The 20,153-nt window shown below is 37.6% G+C and overlaps 1 protein-coding gene across 1 annotated transcript in view; it reads right to left on the bottom strand.

Annotated features, from left to right (window-relative positions):
* Positions 1–4,847: 4,847 nt before the first annotated feature.
* The window catches only part of ZNF438 (zinc finger protein 438), a 51,120-nt gene continuing 35,814 nt past the window's right edge, over positions 4,848–20,153 (bottom strand). The window contains 6 exon segments of the mRNA XM_066315377.1: positions 4,848–6,468; positions 6,470–6,659; positions 8,212–9,548; positions 9,550–9,621; positions 9,624–10,054; positions 14,675–14,779. Of these exon segments, the coding sequence (XP_066171474.1) occupies positions 6,043–6,468; positions 6,470–6,659; positions 8,212–9,548; positions 9,550–9,621; positions 9,624–10,054; positions 14,675–14,779 (2,561 nt within the window). The 3' untranslated portion in view covers positions 4,848–6,042.

Genomic DNA, 20,153 nt, shown 5'->3' with positions numbered 1-20,153 from the left:
TTAAATTGGTTGAATCCTAGTGCTGGTTCCCCTTAAAAAATGTCTTCTTGCAAACTTTGATTAGCTCCAGAGAAAAGAGAACAGATGACTTTAAATGGCACAGAGGTGGATTATTGGCAAGTGTGTCAGGTTTGCACTTAGCAAGGAATTGGCAGATAGCAGATATGGCTGGACAGGATTCAAATTCCAAGGACTTGGAGCTGGAAAAAGGATTTATTTGAATAGCCAAAGTATAGGAGTTATTTGCTGCAGTTAAAATTATTAAAAGCTTTTAACTAAAAACATGAAGAAATTAAACTTTCACTGAAAGGCAAGCAACTGCATTGCTTCAAAGGTATTGTCACGGGAATATTTATTGCTTTCCTCCCTCGCTGTGTCACTTACTGCTCCTGGCATTAGGGAGGTATATTGATCTCCTTGATCAGGTGTATGTTCAAAAGCCAGATTAGACCTGAACCTGCACAAAATTACTGAGCACTCAGGAAATAAAGTGCTTTATTTTTGTCTTAAATCAACTAGAAAAAAGTATTCACTGTATGTGAAAAGGAGAGCCTGTAGTCTCAGAAAAAAGCAGAGTCAAAGGAGTGTGAGCTGCATCAAATGGACAGACAAGAGGCTTGGCCATAGTCTGAAACAACAAAACCCTGAGGTTGTGCTGAGAGAAGTTCACATTACTGAAGGACTGCTAGCTGAAACTAGAACTTTATTTGGGGTTGTGTGGATTTTGTCTCAAATGTCACGTTTTATTCAAAAAAGAAAAAAAAAGCTTGTGAGAGTACTTAAGCGTCAGCTGACACACTGAAGCCTTGTCTGCACTTGTGACCCTCACACTGGCAATGGACCACTGAGAACTACAACAGAAGTGGCTTCCAAAAAGCAAAAACCACTGCTCTGCTTTTGGGCTGGTGCTAAGCCCTGCTCTGGGCAGAAGCTGGCCTGCAGCATCCCCTGCAACCTGTTCTCCTGAAACATTCTGCAAAGGAGTGTTCATCACAGCTACTCAGCTTCAGGCTTTTGGATAATGGAAAGGGAAGGGGAGAAGGGGAAGGAGGAGGAGGGGAGCAGAGTGGAGCGGAGAGATCTCAAGTCACAGTGTCTCTGAATTGCTGCTTTATGCCATGATATCTGTGTGAGAACACATTTATGGAACTTCTCTGATTCCATTATTCAATTCTAACCAGGTGATGGGACATTAGAGTTTTTTACAATGACACATAAATACTCCAAATCACATTCAGCACCTGCTTTTCCTTATAGCAACACTTTACTTTTTTTATCCTACTACTTATCAATGTTGCATCTGCAGGAAACTCTGTGAGCCATTTTCCTACTTTTTTAAGCACAGATACATCTTGTGATTTCATTTTTATGGACTAAAGCTAGAAGATGCTTTTCTCAGAAAGCTGAATGACCACATTTCATGTCTGGCATTAGCTGGTCTCAGCAGCCAGCATGTGGCTCACCTAACTACCAGCATGTGAGACATCAAAAGAAGAGGACATTGGCAAAGGAATCTATGCCATTTGGAAAAAATCATGCCTAAGGAAGCTGAGGGTGCTCCAGAATGAAGTAACTCATGTGGAAGCAGAATCTGGAATGATGTAACAAAGGGAGAGTAAGGGAGAAGTTTAAGGCTCCAGGACACTTCCACCAAAGGCGAGTCATACTGAAGCTTGAACTTAAATGCAAAACACAGTGCCAACCTCCATCATCACTACTCCCCTCACACATTTCTTTCCTTTCCTCCACTGAAATCTGCTCTAAGGTCCCTAGAAAGTGCTTGAGTATCTCCATGGCTTGGGCCACAATCTGGTCTGGCACAGCAGCAGAAATATTTAGCAGAAAAAGTCAAGCCAAAGATAAGGCATGGACAGTTTTTAATTCTTATTTCCCTTGGCCAATCAAAGTTAATCTAGATAGGAACAAACTGTTTGTACCTATCAATGGAAGACCTGTCATCTATAAACATCACCTACAACAGTGTAAGTATGGAGAGTGAGCCTCATATGGCACTTTGTTCACATATCTCTTTCCAATAGAATTTGCTTCTTCCTGATTTCATCTGTTATTCTAGGTTAAAATGGAGGCCTCTGCAAAGTAACTTCAGAAGGGTGTTTCTGGGCTTAAGCAGCAGAAACCATAATTTATCCCATCATTTCTAATGCTTACACAGAAAAGTCAATAAAATTAAAAAAATATATAAAAGGGAGAAAGCTTTTGTACTCAACAGCATCAGCAGTATCATATTTTACAACACCTCTGGTACTACTACGTCCAAAAAATTGCCTAACAAAGCACAAGTAGTTGAGTATGTTATTGTCATTTTTCATGATTTCTTGAAGGTTTGTCAATAAGGTATTAGAAATACACCCAAGTCTGACAACCAAGTTAGTTTTATACTCAAATTTCCAGTTTCTATTTGGGAACTGCAGAATGATCAGCCTCATGAAGTCATACACTGAACCCCAAACCTTGCATATTTCCCCACATTATGCATGCATCTATATCTATATCTATATATCTGTAAGGACACAAAGACTCTTGAGCCCATGGAACATGTCCACTTGTTTAGAACAAAGGAGACACATTTTTTACTGAAACTGGCTCACAGACTCAAGTCTTCTTCAGTATTTCTCACCAAGAAATATTATGGCAATTTAATGAAAAGTGAAGAAAATCCTGCAATGTGACAGATCAGCCAGAAAAGCGCACACTGAAATGAGGACAACCTTTAAGCCAGAATATTTTTCATGAGACCAGATATTTTCTGTGTCAAACTCAGCATGCAGAGATTTTCATTTTTCAGAGCTCTGTGGAATTTGACAAGTAAACCTACTATAGTTAATAGCATTTTAATCGTTATGCATAACAACCACAAACCTACAGTGCACAGGTTTGATAATAGTAACAGACAGCTGAATTTGAAGTATGCATTTCGTTCCACAACAGACGCATGTGTAGGTGGATGTGTTGTAGAAATACAATGTACTACACGGCTGAGCCGAGATAAGCTGGTGATCCTCGAACATCAGCATCATCTGCACAAAGTTAGGGCAGAAATCTGCTCCTTTAAATACCTGTTCATCCTTCTTATGACACTTTCTTTAAAGAGCTCAGTGAATAGTAGATAAAATAAGTATCCAATGAGGTATGACAGAAACTCTGATTGAGCTGAAAAACAGCAAGCTGAATTCTAATAAATAAATGAAGCAAAACATTTACTGCCAGCAACTATGTCAAGTCAGACATAGGAAACTGTAGCTCTGCAGCTGGAGAAGGGCAACACTCTGCAAGCCAGAAAAGTGATGGAACTCCTCCAGTTTTGATTATTTATGGTGTGATGATGAAGGAACAACTTTCCATGTGAAGAACAGCTTTAAAGTTGAACAGTGAAGCTGAAAGAGAGACTTAATGAAAAATCAGAGGGGAACAAAACTACAGCTACAAAAACAATAACATTCGATTTAACAATTTAAGAACATAATTTGTGTGCAAAACCAGATGTTTAACTTGTCCAGCTTCAAGGTAAACAGCAAACTGTATTTATAACAACCCTTCTGCTGGACAGCAAACACACACTACTAAATGTTGCAGTATATAAGGCTCACTTTGGACCTCCAAATCTTATCAAAATGAACACAAATACCAAACAAACACATTTTAAACAAAGGACACATCTGTATTTAATGCAAAGCTATTTTCAAAAAATCCCAACCTTTCATAATCTACCATAATTGTAATAGCCTGAAACATAAGAATGCTTTCAGGCTTAGGAAAAAAGGCTTCTAATTTTAAACATTTATGAGGACACTGAGAAGTGGCTTAGAACCATGCTTTAAAACATGTTTTCAAGCTTTAAACTGCTGAAAGCTGAGACTCCTTTACCCATTTGGCCTGGAGAAAGGGAGAGAAGTACAAAAATATGATGAAAAGACTGCACATGAAAATTTCTATTAAAGAAAATGCAACTGACTCCCCCATTCCAGCCCCTACCTCCCATCATCACTGCACCTCCCCCTCCAGGGCAAGTGCACCTCTTGCCTGATGACCACCCCCACACAGCTCATCTACATCACTGGCTCAGATGCACCACTGTTTTTAACAAATACCTTCTGAAAATAATTTTAAAGGGCCACTCTGCCATTGCTGCTGTTGTTCCTGAACAGGAGGGACTGTCTCAGTGCTGAATTTATGTGAGCTCATTTAAAACTATATCTTGGGATGGGTAATTTAATGTTCATTCTAAAAAAAGATCATGATCAAACCTTTTGAATGTTTTTTCCCAACTCGTAAAATGCATACTTTATACTGGGAATGAACTTCCCTTTGACACAGGGTAACTATGGGAAGGAGGGATTGTTCTCACATTTCTGTTTCATGGAAAACACCCTGCTGTTTGATTTTTAAAGTTAAAAGATTAGGTTGCAGGGGTAAAAAATGCTGTTAAATGCAACACACTCTTAACTTAAATACAGCCTCAGTCTGATATGAAACTCTGACTTTAAAAATAGCTGTTCCTGTCCAAATATGCCAGTGAAAATAAATATGAATATATTGTAGGCATTAAAAGATGAATATGTCAAAAATAAGAACAAGTACTACTGGTAAGGTAATTCAGCCTAAAAAAAACCCAATATATGAAAGCAAAGAAACAGCCACAAATCTGAATTTATAGCAACAGATAGAAGGAAAGAAGTTCTGAAAATCCATGGAAATTCTTCTAAGTTACCAGGAACCTGTACAGTTCTGTGGGCAATTTCTTTTTGTCTTCTGTTATTCTTGATTCCTACGCTACAGTTCAACTTCAGGGCAAAGCATCATACAACAAGAGATCACAATCAAAACTATTAGGTCATCAAAAATGCCTTTACTGTTTAAAAACAAAACACATACACAAAATATTGCAACAGCTTGTGGAATCCCACTCAGAAGGCCCAACATTTTTAGACCTCTTCTCATGTTTTCATCACCATAATTTCTGCAAAACAGTGAGAGGCAACCCAGGCATTTTAGGAATGACTCTTTTATCATTGCAATCCCTCAATTACAGCTGACCACAAGAAGGAATGAATAGAGTAGTACTGTAGGGACAGTACTGGTATATTTTTCAGCTTGCCTCTGATGTGCTCTGACTAATGTTGGAGAGTGATGTGGTGATTTCATAGACTTGCCTCAATTATTCCTCCCAAAATAATTCAGAGGAACATAAGGCTTTAAGCAATTTAAACACTAATTGCAAATTGGATTCAATGGTTTCAATGACCTGTTCATCAAAACCAAGCTCCAGAACTCTATTCCTTTACAGCCTGGCAGGACCCGCCCCCCTGGAGATGTGCTAGGCTCCATCTTAATGGGTGGCAACTCATCTTCAACCCAAAAAACTACAGGCAAATAAACACATGGAGAGTTTTTACTTCTAAAATAAGAAGTTCTTTCCTGTTACCAGGACAGAACTGAACACAAAAAACACTTGCAAACAATGTACTGAAATCAAGAAAACAAGAATTAAAAGTTCTTAAATTATAGACTATAAAGCTCCTGAGTACTCGCTGCATGTACGCACATTTAAATGATCCAGAGAACTGCAAGGAAATACGCATTTACCACAAAATCTGTAAGCATAGTTGGGACCTGACTTCCAGACAGGTTTGTAATTTCATTTAAGACTGAGACTTAAATTTCATTTAAGACTGAGACTGAGACAATTCAATTTCATATAAATTGCCTTATTTCTGCATGTACCATATAGTTTAACTCGCAAATATATTTCCTTGAGGTTAACCATTAGAATTGAGTATTTGCAGTTATAAAGTTCCTGAAGCATGAATTTTAAATGCAAGGATCCATAATCAGTTTCCATGTACCCATCTAGAATGATACGGAATAAACATGTTTCTTGTCACCAAAATAAGGGTTAGTATGGTTAAAAAAATCTCTAACAAACCTTTGAAGTGATACATCTGTTGAATTAGTTAAGCAAGAGAGTGAAAAAACAATTTGGTAAGTTACTTAATGTTTTTCATAGCTTTGTAGAGTTCAACTTCAATATTCACCATTATCAGAAAGTTCAGTAATTCCTTGTTTTGATACCAAAGTAAAAATTGTCCATAAAGTGGAAGGGTCTTCACAATTATGATAACTCTGCCAATGATTACAAAGATCCTCTTTTCTTCCAAATAACTGTTTGCATAAAATGCAGCTATAGCCTGCTTTAGACCAAAATTCTACTTTTTTTCTTGGTGGTGTACCAAACCCCACATTTTGCATCTCCTTGGAGGCTTCATTACTTCCTGACTGAGTCAGCTCACTTTTAGGTAAAATACTGACATTATTTTGATGGTGCAAGTATATCTGTCTCTTTGATTTTGTAACAGTATACAGCTCCTCCTGATGGGCACTGCACTTCCCTAAATGTCTTTTCTCATTGTGCTGTTTCCACATGTGGGTTGTGTGTTTGACCAGTTCCCCCCTTTGTTCCTTTGCTTCCTTGCAAAACCTCTTCCTTCACTCTTCCCTGAATCTCTTCTCCATGACAGCACAGTAAGTGAAACTTCATTTCACCAAAGGACTCTGCAATAAACTGGCATCGACCACATTTGACCTGTAATTTCACTCCTCCTGGGTCATGGAATAGGTCCTCAAAATTGCAGTTATTTCCCCTGTTAAAAAAAGGAAATACAAACTATTTAAGTATCAGCTATGCAGAGAAGAGGGATGGCAATTTCTGTCCTTACAAGTTAGTTCCAAGAAGAGATGACAGTCATGAAACACTTTTAATTAAAAATGGGTATTGTTTCTACAGGGTCTAATTCAGTCAGAGGAAGGAAAAAAAAAGTACTAAATAAATAAAAGTAAGGCTGATTAGGAAAAAATTGAAACCAAATGACACTTCTGAGTTTAAATTGCCTCCAAAATTAGCCTTGGTAGAAATAACCTTTTAACAACATCAGCCTTTAATAAAGACTGATAACTTTTGTTCAAGTTCCTGATCTGTGAGATCAAATACTTCTAGTGCTGTGCTAGAAAAGTGAAAATTACTATTACCTGTAATGTACAAGTAAGAGAAACCTACTTATTTACAGTGAGTGATTTAGGTCAATTTGAGGCAAAACCACCTCCCTTTCCAAGATGGAAACTATGAAATTTCAAAGTTTCTTGCCTTTTTTTTTTTTTCTCTACAAGCTGGTAACATGGTTTAGAAAAGTTTAAACACCTAACTGGCAATGGGACAGCCCCTCTCCCTAATTTAGAACAGCTCTGCAGTATAAAGGATACACAGGCAGGCCCTGGTTAAAACAATCAAAACAAGATCTCCTCAGACATCTCATAATATCTGTAAGAAGGACCTCATAACACTGTGTATTTATACATATAAAACAGATTACCCAGCAAAGCACATAAGCTGAATGATTCACTGTATGACAGCACTAAGACTGACAGAAAAGTACCAATGTTTCTTAGTCTCAAGATCGTAAAAGTTTCTGATGCTCCAGAGAGTGGGGCTATGAGAAGTAAAAGGAGTAAAATGGAACTGCAGTGTTGCAGTGAGGAGTTCCATTGAAGCCCTGAGTGCTGTTCTGTGAAAATAAATGCAGAGTGGAACAAACAAAAAAGGCAACACTTATACTGTGTCAAGAGATTTCACCTCAAAATCATAATACAGAAATAAAAGCATGTTCTATCCATCTTAATATAATATAATGCATGTTAACTTTTCTGCTTGGTGAATGATTGCAAAAGCAGCAGGAAACTCAGGACAGAGTAGCTCATAGCACCCCCTAAAAGGAAGTGGGATAATGATAATTAACAGGGGAAACAAACAAGCTAATACTGAAATATGAACTGTTTCTCACTTAGTGTAATTGGTTCCCTTATGTTCTAGGGAAAATCCCAAAGCAGGTAGGACAGAAGACTAGAGCACTAACCATGAGAAACCAACTGACTCAAACGTGGCAGTATATCTAGTGTTACTAGAATATATGCATAATTATTTTGGATATTCAAGTGTCAATAATGATTTATAGTTAATAAATATGCTGAAATATACTGGTTGGTCTAATGGATTGACTAGATTCAAATGGAATATTTAAACCATTAGGAATCTCACTTGAGGGAAAAAAACAACAATTTTCATAATGATGAGGTTTATAAATTTCCACTGACAACTTGAAATCCAGCTTTCATTAGCATTTAATTAGTGAAAACTCTCACCTCTCTGTAGCTTCTTCTGCCTCTTTCATATTCTTGTCTCTCTTCTTCAAAGTATCTTGCATTTGTTGCTCACTAGTGGAGGGTTCTGTGTTGATAGCAACCCTGTGGACTTCTCTGAGGTGGCCAAAGTACACTTTCGCATGGCCAAAAACTTTAGCACAGAATTCACAGCACACCAACTTTTTGGGTTTGCCTTCGTTGTGATGAAGCTTCATATGGGTGCTCAGCCTCCCAGGATAGATATATGCCTTCCTGCAGATCCTGCAGCTGTAGGGCCGCCTGCTCGTGTGTGTTTTCATGTGGTCCTGGAGATGGTGCTTGAACTGGAAGGCATGGTTACAAACATGACACCTGTGCAGCGGCTTAGGGACAGCTGAACATGCATTTCTACTTGGATCACTTGATTCAGCTGATGTAGCATCACTGTGCTTGGAACTTAAACATTTGTTGGCAAGTGAACCATTTAAAAGTAAGTCTTGCTTATGAGACAGCGTCTCCACAACTGGTGCAGGAGCCAGCGGTGCGAACCCCACAACTACCACTGGTTTGGGTCGGATACTGCGGTATTTTTTCACTGCCTCTGCTTTATTGTCTTCAGGTGCCTGAATATCAACCTTTGCCCTCTCTCTTCCCTCTCGAAACTTATTAATGATGCATTTCCTTCGCTTGGCCTGAAAAGCCAATAAATCTTCTGTGGCTCTTTTTTTCCTGCCTCTTCTTTTAAAGGTTGTATTGTTCAATTTTTTAAGACTGTTGACATCATCCACTTTGCCGGATGGAGAGAAGGTATTTTCTTGCATGGTTTGTTTGGGGACTTGTGTAAATGATACACCTAATTGCTTATCTAAGGCTTTAGTTTTCAGCAAAAATGGTATCTTTTCACATTCAGATTTTAGTGAATGACCAGGTATGTCCATAACATTAGTATTCTGCTTAGATTTACAGAACGTTGTATTTTTCATTCTCAAGTAAGGCAAAATAGGAAGTTTTCCTTTTGGTGCTGATGGAGTCATCTGAATTGTACTGCCAAAAACTGCCGGTGACAAGACAGCAACAGGATTTGCAGAATTTGTGGCTTTTTCCTTTAGTTTTTCAGATGTCAGGAGTGACTCTCTTGTGGTTTCCGACGCTGTCTTCACAGAGTGTAGACTTAGTTTGACGGGATTAGTTGTACTTGCTGGCCTGGATAGAGAGTCTTCAACTACAGATGGCCCAGAAATATTATTGCTAGAAATTTCAGTTTTGTTCACTAAAAGAGATCCAGATTCCACACAATTGCTTTTATTTACTAATGTGGCAACTCCAGTTTCAGCTGAGTCACAGTCTGCTTTCATCCCCTTGCTCAGCTGAATCTGAACTAGAATGAGCTTCTGGACAGTCTTCAGGAAGAACAGTCATGGGCGAAATCTGTATGATGCGATAAATGCTTTGGTAGGAATCTTGTTACATGCACTCAAACCAGGGATTTGTGCCAGTTTTTTGTCACTCAGCAATTTATTTCTTACAGATTGGTACCTGGGGATAGGCAGCTTTAGGTTTTCAGAGGGGGCCACAGCTGACTGCTGAACTTGCTGTGTTAGGGGAGGTGCAACACACGGCACAGCCAAGAGGGAAAACATGCCCTTGTGAGCAGGCACCTGCATGACAGCATAGTTCTGAGCTGGCACCACCAGGGCCTTAGAACTTGAAGTTGAAACTGAGGTCATGGGCTCAGGCAAAGATGACTGAAAGCAAGAAACCACTCCAGATGTTAGAATTTTTGGTACCATTTTTGGAGCAATGGTCCTAAATTGACTTTTCTTCTGAAAACTTGGTATTATATCTGGAGGAGATTTCTGTTTATCTGTAAGAATAACATAGCAAAGATGTAATATGATACATAGGATGTTTTTTAAAATTACTCTCTCAAAAATAAAACTGCTTACAAAGGATACAATTGCACACAAGTTTATCACAAATATTTAGGCATTTAAATGACCACCAAATTAAATCTAGAATTGCAAAAGTTTCATAGACAAAAGCACTGTCTGAAGCAACATGCTTGAAACACAGATCTGCAAAAAGATCTCCTCTTGATAAAATCTTAATTGAATGTTTCATTCTAGGTTAGGAACTACATGACATTTCAGAACAAATACACCCATAAGCCTCTTCAGCCTTGGAAAAGCTGCAAGGACATGCTGGCAATATTCTGCTGTAAAAACAGGAACAGGATTTAAGCTCCACGACACAGAACTTCTCTGAGCACCAGCTCTGATCATGTATCTCAAACAAAATCATGCCATCTTTCAGACATTCTCTACTATTTATAATTTGTGGGTTTTGTCAGATACAGATAAAATTTTGCCTGATAAAGTCTTCGAAAAATTACTGCTACAAAACATGCAAATAATGTATAATAGAGACAAAGAGGACTTGAAAAAATATGTGAATATGAACTACTGTTAAATACCCAATAACAAAAATTACTCATGTACCACTAACACACAACAGAACTACTGCAGTAAGTTAAACATTTTCTTGAAAGATGCAATTTATTAAGGTTATATAACAATTTCTTCCTGTTTCTATTTGTGTTTGTAAAAGTTGCAGATGTTTTTAGTAAAGAAGAATGTGAGGATAATTAAAACAAACAAAAGGAAAATAATAAAATTCGTATGATATAATATGCATTAGGCAGCAAAGACACCTGCTGACCTTTCAGACTCCACTGAAAAGGAGTTGATACATAGTTAATTGTATCACTACAATTTCATTTATCAGTCTCATTACCCACTCCCAAATTCAATTATTGATGCTTCCAGTTCTCAAAAACCTGGAATAGGTTTCCTGGAAAAATGGAAATCACAACCACTAAAAATTAAGCTACAAAGATCCCAGGCAGAAAGGCAATTTGGACATAAGCAAAAATCATTTGAGAGAATGACATTTGACTAGAACACGTGAAAGTAAATGCTGCAACCTTGAAATACTGTAGTAAGGTAATTCCATAGGAAAGTTTCCATTCCTTGCCCTTTTAAAGCCTTGTATTACAAAGGCATTTATAGGTGGTTCTGGACTTAAAAAGGTAACTGTGAATTAGTACCAACACTGGAAACTCCAGTAAATTTATCTTTATCCTGGACGTTCTTCTCAGATGTCACACACCTTGCAACAAGCACTGCAAGCTACAGATTTATCACGTTTTGTGGCCAGAACTCCTGGACAGATATCCATGGTATGCACATGTGCAGTAAAGCCACTACCTTCAGGACATGTTGGATTCACTGAGCAATCACATATAAACTGTACAGTTCATATTTAGCAGATCTGATGCTTTTCAAAACTCTTTGATCAGCAAATTCATAGAGCAAGAACTAGGCAGGGCATAAGCCTTTGATCCTTTTATTGCCATCTACTGCATCAAACCACAAGTCCATTATGTACTTTCTTTATACTCCAGTTAAGTGGAACTACCGGGCACCACCAAAACTATCTTTCTGCTCAATGTCTCTAAAGATGTTCTTAATTTCTAGACATTCTGTGCAGACTGGGTCACTGTAAATCAGGAAGTCCTACACAAATACTGAGATGACCAACACACAAGGGTAAGCCCAGGTTTGTGCAACCTGGAAAAAGCAGAAACATGAAAATTGTTTCCCTACAGCACTTTTTAGTCTCAATTTTAACTTTTTTTTTTTTTTTTTTTAAATCTAATCACTAAATATATAGAAATCTTTACATTTTCAGCTGCTAAGATTTCTGTTAGTCAGATGATTTGCTTCCTACAAGGTATCTTCCTGTTGCTTTTGAGTAAACAATTTAAGCACTTCTGAGAAGAACAGTAATTTATGTAAATTACTGTAATCACTAAATAAACTACCCCTGAACTTCAATGATAGTTATAGGTCAAACCATATAGCTTAAATACAGCAGATGACAGAATAAGGGTACTTACCTTTTAGGGGACAGAAAGAGTTCTTATTTCTCCAGATAATGCTTGTCATACACTGACAATAAAGATTTTCTCCAAATCAGCAGCTCTTCGGCTTGCCAAGATACTCAACATTAAGCTGTTTCCATTCTCTCTCATTTCTCTTGTTCCTCTCCCTTTTTATTCCAAAATTTCATTCATTGATTTGCATAAAACTTTCAGGAAAGCCAGCATTTCAACAGCCTACTACTACCTGTGCTACTCCAAGTTACAAGGCACCCACTCTTCAACCAATGCTAACAGGAAAAGGTAGAAGTTTTGCTGTTTGTACCTCTACATATGGCAGCCATAAAAACAAGGCTAATTTGAAGTTAGGAGGAAATATTTGTAGAAATAATGTATGGCATTAGTTTTAAAAAGAACCATGTGTTTCTCAAATTCATTGACTTGCCTAACACAAAATTAAGCAGTAAAATCACTTTTCTATGAAGTATCTCTGCATATTTTCTCAGCATTCCACAGGACAGTGTTGCTCTAAAAGCCAAGACCTTCATCAATATCAAACACAAGATGATCTTTGAAACAAGGTCTGTTTAGATCAATACGCTTCTTACATAGGTAACACAATACTAAGAATTGATACACTGTTTGAGAAGGGATTTTTATACAAACACTTTTTCCAACTAGTGAAATTTTTAGGTTTTTTCTAAGTGTATTTGCAATTAATTAATTAGAAATTATAAGTTTTCCAGGCAACCAACCTATTGGTTGGTTGGTGTTTGGTACCAATCTTCAGTACGGCCTTTTTTTTTTTTTTTTTTTTTTCCCCCTCCCCTCTCCCCACAAGTTTACATCAGACATTTTAGTGCATGAATATTCATTGCAGTGCCTCTGGTCCTCTGGTAAGCAAAGGAACACTCAAATCTGCACTTCCCTCCCCACCAACACAGCTAGTGTAGTTAAGCTGCTTAGCCAGTGCCTAAATATAGAGAAGGGCTAGGTGCAGACTAGCTGCCTGATGATGCTTCAGGCTCTGTTAACATTTTGCCTGCAGACTGGGAAAGCTAATTAGAACAACTGGTGGAAGGCTACTTAGGGTCTTGGATCAGGAGAAAGCAGCCAGTCAATTCACAGACTGGAGATTCTACTGACCCCACTCAGAGCATGCAAGTATCATCAGTGACCAAAATTCTGTTTTCCATTTATAGCTGGTGAAAGGTTTAAACAACTTTCTCTGCACTCAGACAGAGCTATAGTAATTCATGTCTTCACCACACTGAAGGACGTGGATATGCTCTGGCTGTTCAGCTTGTGCAAAGGCAGCTTGGAAACCTCATATGCATCTCTCGGGGGCATTCCATTTCTTCCAAATTATTTCTGTCTCTGACTCAAAGGACTCATTTTGACTCGTCATCTGTGACCTGAGGAAAAGTCTTTGTGCCTATGCAATCCCATGAAGGGAAAATTTCAGTTAAGGGAGGCTCTGCAATGGCATTTATGAGGATGGCCCTTCAATTTAGACAACATTCTTTCTACAAGTAAGTCTGCAGATCCTTCACTGGAAGGCAACAATTTTTATACTTTCTTTAAAATTTTCATTAGTAACAAAGGAAATAAACAAAAATATTAGATTTAGTATCTGAAGGATGTGAAGCTCATTTTTAACTGCTGTTCCCTCAGTCTTTCAAATGAGTGTGGTGTTAGAACAACAGGTAGACACTTCTAAGTAATTACACACAAGGCTAAACCAAATGCAGTTCAACCTATTTACTTTAAAAGTCTCTGTTAAAAGATTAATGGTTACCATGCTAGGACCTGCAAGTATCAAATCCCTCAGATACTTGCAGGATGTCATAAGCTTTCAGCCCTTCTAAATAACCTTGAAATTGTATAAAAGTGGACAGTGACACACCAACACTGAAATCCATGCATTAAATTCTCTGATAGAGTCATGCTGGGAAGGATGACTCCATTTCTGGAGGAAATGGAGTTTCCATGGGTTGCTGCTTCTTCATGGTTCCCCTGCCTTCCCAAGTCATCCAAGTCTGGTCTACTCCAGCCTAATGTGCCTTATTTTTGTATTTCCTTCAGTTTGTTCCCTATGTAAAGCACACAACATTGCTGAACTCAGATACCGTAGACAGCATCAGAAAAAAAATTTATTTTCAGTACTATCTGGTCTATTTTGAAAATAACCACGAAAGAGCCACCACAGAAACCACTGAGTCACAGCATTCATTTTTAAAATAATCCTTGTAGGTCCACCTCAGTTGTGCATGGATGTATTTATTTGTGTATCAGTTGACGTATGAGAGAAAGTAACACCAAAAAAAAAATCATCTTGTTTTGAAGGAAAAGACAGAATACAGATGAAGAATAATGAATGTTCAATGCATATTAACACTACTGAGTCTTTTGCTGACTTTGAAAGGAAGACTATCTGTTCTGTGAGAAAGAAAAAAATGTACAACTGTCTAACACACATTAGATCTTTTTCTGCCAATGATAGTTAATCATGCATTTTGCCAAATCTCCATACACACTAAATACCTGTGGATACTGTCTTTCCAGCACAAGTTTCTTGCTTTTGCTGATCCAGCATACCTTGTTGGACACAATGTTTCTCTGCAGGATTAGCATGCAAAAAAACACCACCTGCAAAAGTGCTTCAGTTATAAATAGATCCCAGGACAAAAAAATCAAAAAAACCCAAACCCCCAAAACCAACAAAACCCAGAAAAAGGCAATATAAAACATTAACTTCCAGTTAATGCATTAAAAAAACTACTGCTTTTTGCTCTTTGCCGTTTTTATCTCCTGAAAATACACTTTCAAATCTGATATATTACATGCCAAATACAAGGTGATAGCATAATAATTGAGTAAAGCTGGTTAATGTGGCAAACAGATGGAATGGTTTAGCTTCAGTGTCATGGCAGACAGTCAACAGCAGCAAAACAAAATGCTTCAAAAAATGAAGATTCAGTAGCTTTACTGAGTACTTTTAATACAGGGGCTAAATTCTATGCTCATTTACACTTGTCATAATTCTGTGTAAATAAGCTGCAGATATTATAGAAAACAGAATTTGGATTTCCTTATTCAAAACCAGTTTTGCCATACACCTATACAAAGGCAGATTAGTATTAAAGTCTACAAACTGTGAGTGTCCAGCTCTATACATTACAGCAATTAATTTGCAGTTGTTTCTACCTTGGCTAATAATAACTGCCTGAGTGGAATGTTCTGTCCTGGGTATTTGCATCAGATAATTTTCTAAAATTAATATCAACAGAAAATACCAGCCATTCTCAGTATATCTGCACAAAAAAAAAAAAAAAAAAAAAAATCTAGTGACACATCTGTGAATCAGGTGAAGACCTTCATATGCGACATAGCAGTGTCTCTTTGATCTGTGAAAAGCTGCCCAAATTAGGCAAAGCTGTAGACTCTGGGCATGTGTTCAGTAGATACTTCAAGCAGCTAACTTTTCCAGTGATTACATTCAGTTGAATGTTCTCCTGCTTCAGGCTGGGCTGGATTTTCCCTGAACTGTGGCTTTAGGTCCAAGCACCCAAGTTGGAACAAGGAAATGGCCTCTCCGTATCTCTGAACTGCAGAGCTGACAGTGTGGAAAAGAAACAGGAGAATACACAGGGCAAGCAGAAAAAGGACAGGACTAGAAATGAGACTTGAAAAGTGTCCAGGCCAAAGAGTCAGGGTGGGATATGGGAATTAAATGCAGACTTAAAACAGGTAACCAACATTACATGTGATGAGGAAAGGAGAAGCATTTAAGCCTAAAGAATCTCACATTTCTTACCTTTTTAGTACTTGATTTTTAAAAAAATTTAACTATGTTTACATAAGAGTTGCTTTTGTGCAATTTAAACTAGCTTAGAAAAAGAAACAATATAACAGTAGTTTAATACAAGACTGGAAAATCTCTGCAGATCATTCACACAAATACTAAGATACAAAATGTGCAAATACACTTAGAAAATTTATTCTGGTATTCCATAGGAGGAACAAGATCAAAATAATTTCTTAAAATTCTAGAAGCTTGAAGCCATATCTTTGAAGTTTTATATAATTAAATCTGATTTGAGCATAAATGTGAATTGGTAGTTGTGCAAAAGGCATTTTATAATTTAGAAGGGTCTTCTTTACAGTCTGTGCAAATTTATTATTTTAAGGGACCAGGATTATAGGGCATTTCAAGAAATTCTGTAAGCAATGGTATGCTTTCTGAATTCCTTAAATGAATTCTCAAAAAGACTCTTCTTAGCAGAAGAGCACTTTAAAGAACAGAGGTACACTTTTTTTTAACATTAATTGGACTCCATTAAAGATGATGATCAACATTAAAATTTCTAGTGGCATTTTCCAGTTTGGGAATAAGCTAAAACTACTTTTAGCATAAACTGTCACCTTGCAGAGATAAGTCATACAGTAATCCAAGATCATGGGTATATAGTTTGCATTTAAGTTCTCCAGTTTCCTCTCTAACTCAGCCTTTTGTTTTTGCCTGAAACATCCTTCTTGCACTATTAACCATATACTGATATACAGAAAAGTTTATACAGATCTAATATAACTTACAAAAAAACCAAATTAGATGATGCCACTTTCTCAACTTCCAGAATTACTTTTCCTCTGCTGTTTGAAAGTGTACATAGGAGAGGCCTTTCACGTGGTCCCCATCAACACCCTTTTCTCTAAACTGGAGGGGTACAGACTCTATTGACAGATGGACTATTGGATGGATAAGGAATTGGCTGGATGGTAAGTAGTGTTGTCCCTCAGGTCCGTACTGGAACCAGTGCTGCTTCCTATCTCCATCAGTGACAGACAATGGGATTGAGTGCACCCTCAGCAAGTCTGCAGGCAAAACCAAGCTGAGAGGTGCAGCTGACACACCTGGAGGATGGGGATGCCTGAGGGACCTAGACAGGATCAAGAAGTGGCCCCATGGGAACCTCATGAGCTCCTGCACATGGGTCAGGACAGTCCCTGACACACAGGCAGGGCTAAAGTGATTCAGAGCAGCTCTGCCAAGAAGAACTTGGAGGTACTGATGGATGAAAAACTGACTGTGAGCTGCCGATGTGCACTTGCAGCCCAGAAACCCAACGGTGTCCTGGGCTGCATCCAAAGCACCATGGGCAGCAGGGGAAGGAGGAGATTCTGCCCCTCTGCTCCACTCTAGTGAGACCCACCTGGAGCACTGAATCAGCCCTTGGCCCTCAGCACAGGAAAGACATGGACCTGCTGGAGAAAGTCCAGAGTAGGGCCACAAAAATGATGAGAAGGATGAAATACCTCTTTTATGAGAAATGGCTGAGAGAGAGATGGGGTTATATAGTCTGGGGAAGGCTCCAGGAAGACCTAATTGAGGCCTTACAATACCTGAAAGGGGCTTTAAAGAGCAAGCATAAAAGCATAATGGTTTTAAACTGTAAGAAAGTAGACTTAGACTAGATATAAGGAAGAATGTTCTACCTGCCCATCACTCTCACCAGCATCTTAGCTTCAGTATCTCTGTCCCCAGAGAACAGCATGACATAAAAAATACCCATACTAAACCAGCCTTATTAAACACAAGCTAACACATTGAGAAATGTAATCACTATATTAGCAGCATTAGCAACAGTAATAATTAAGACAATTTTTGATTGCTCACAGATCTAGATTACAGAGATTTCTGTACTGTCCCATCACAAATAACTTTTAAAATATGTATGAAATACTATTTCTGCAGGGAATAACAAGTGGCTAGCAGCTTTTAAGCAACCTTTTTGAGTTGTGACATGAAATGTATTAGCCACACATAGGTAAATCACTATTCAAGAGCAGTTTCTTATATATAATGTGGGCGATCCATGGCTTAACACAACCTCCTATTATAAAAAGCCTTTTTTGTGCTACTGTATAAAGGAAGAAAGTCTTCAAAGTCGTTTCTAAGAGTCAGAATACATATACACAAGAGATTTTTAGACACTTTTGCAGTGAATTTAAAATTCATTTATTACCAGATCTACATGCTTTTTTAGCACCTCTCATACAGTGTTTGTGAACTTTAAAAGCTTTCCATTTTTTTGAAGGCACAGTCTTTCAAGTTATAAGCTATTCATTTCATAATAAGGTCAACAAAATTAATAGGTCTTAAGCAGATCAAAATATTTCATATCAAGAAATGAAAACTGGCATCAAGAAAGCTAGACACAAAGCATCTGTAATTACTAATAACCTTTTCCACCTTTACAGCTGACGAAATTACACACAGACTTTTCTCACTATGGCAATATAAGAACTAAGGGCTCAAAATAGTTCCTGGCCTCTGCAACCACGCAAATAGTGATTGAATTCAATTTCTATTTAAGCAGAAAACTTCTTTGAGAGACACTGTTAGATACATCATAAGAGACTATTTCAGCTTCTTTATGCCTCTGCTAGTTTCAGCAACCAACTGTGTCAGCCTGCAAGTGGGCATTATCTAGAAAACTTGGTGATCTGACAGGATGCAATTGAGTAGAATGGAAATTATTTTGCTATCACTGCCAAGTCCAGTGGTTATCTTTGTTGGTTTTGCCCAGTCATTCTGTTCCATAGAGGAACCATCCCTGAAAATTTGCAAAGCAAGGCTGCAGTAATGCAGCCACTTGGGGGAACTAATTGTTCAGAAAATAGTTGAAGGAGGTGATGGAAGCATTGATCATAAACTAGTAATTCACAACCCCCCAACAGCATTGCAAATATAAATAAGTTACTTTAGAAAGTGGAGATAAACACCTCTAATTGGATTTTTTAAATTACTGGGAGAATTGCCAGTGAAAATTTCTTTCAGCGAGCTTCCGGAAAGATATGGACCTAAACAGTAATTCATCCACTGTAAAGCCAATGTAAAATTATTTTTAAAGGGGCTATCAAGATCAAATCAACATTACCAAAATTTCAATATGCCTAATGTAAGTAGTAATTAATGGACTTATTTTCTCTTAAGTACAGGAAACAGTAACTACCCAAGACTGCTAAAAAAATGAAGGCAAAATTCTTCAAAAACTATGCAGCATAAAAAGGTCAAGTAGAAGCATTTTATGAATAAATTAATAAAATAGTTTCTGATTAGATTTTTGCTCTTCTTTAAAAAAAAAAAAATATACCTACATATTACTGAGAGTTCAGCCCTCTTTGGGACAGAAAACAAGTATCTCACACTTCAGCAAGGGAATTAGGCCTCCTACTCCCAAAATTTAATTTTTTTTTTTTTTTTTTGCAAATACTGGTGTGCAAATAGAGAATACAACAAAAAAGCAAAAGTTTTATTTCTGCTAAAGAGTACTTTTTTTTTTTGGTCAGAATCAGTGCACTTTTTTCTAAAGAAAGACTGTATGCAAGAGAAAACAATTAATTTGCCATTTTGGCTCAATATAACAAACATATTTTACTTGAGGCATTGGAAACATCTGCACGGTGACTTCCATAATACAAACCTCAAAAATGTTCCCTCATGAACAGAGGATCAAAAGACTGCCAGTCTTGGCTTGGTCTATTTTGAGTCTTCTGTCATAAACTATACACAAAACTTATCACTCTTCAAAGAAACAGCCAGAACAATTGTTAAAACTTAGATAGTTGGAGAGTATCTTCTGGGGGATTTTGTTAATAGGTAATTTCATTGAAAATTACCTAAGTGGTCTGAGTTTTAAATGGGGAATCCCTATCTAAGGCTTTTGTTTGCTCTAGTCCTGCCGCCTTTTCTTTCATGAGCCAGATTTCTCCATAAAAACTCTCCAGTTCTGGCTGAGATACGCAAAACATTGCTACCTGTAGCTAATTCCACTGAAGATCAAAACGAAAATAAAGATTAACAGATCTCCAAATAGGTATGTCTATTTTTTCAAAGACAGACATGAATCTGTACAGCACAGGAAAACTAAAACATTTTCTGAAATACTGTGATCCTGGCTAGGCAAATATTAGTTTTCATAACATATAAAATTATCACTTGCTGCTGAACTTGAACACA

Source organism: Sylvia atricapilla, chromosome 1 (assembly GCF_009819655.1).
Source record: "Sylvia atricapilla isolate bSylAtr1 chromosome 1, bSylAtr1.pri, whole genome shotgun sequence".
In the NCBI taxonomy this organism is placed as follows: domain Eukaryota; kingdom Metazoa; phylum Chordata; class Aves; order Passeriformes; family Sylviidae; genus Sylvia; species Sylvia atricapilla.
Note: the sequence above shows the minus strand (reverse complement) of the source record. Positions and strands in the feature narration are given on the sequence as shown.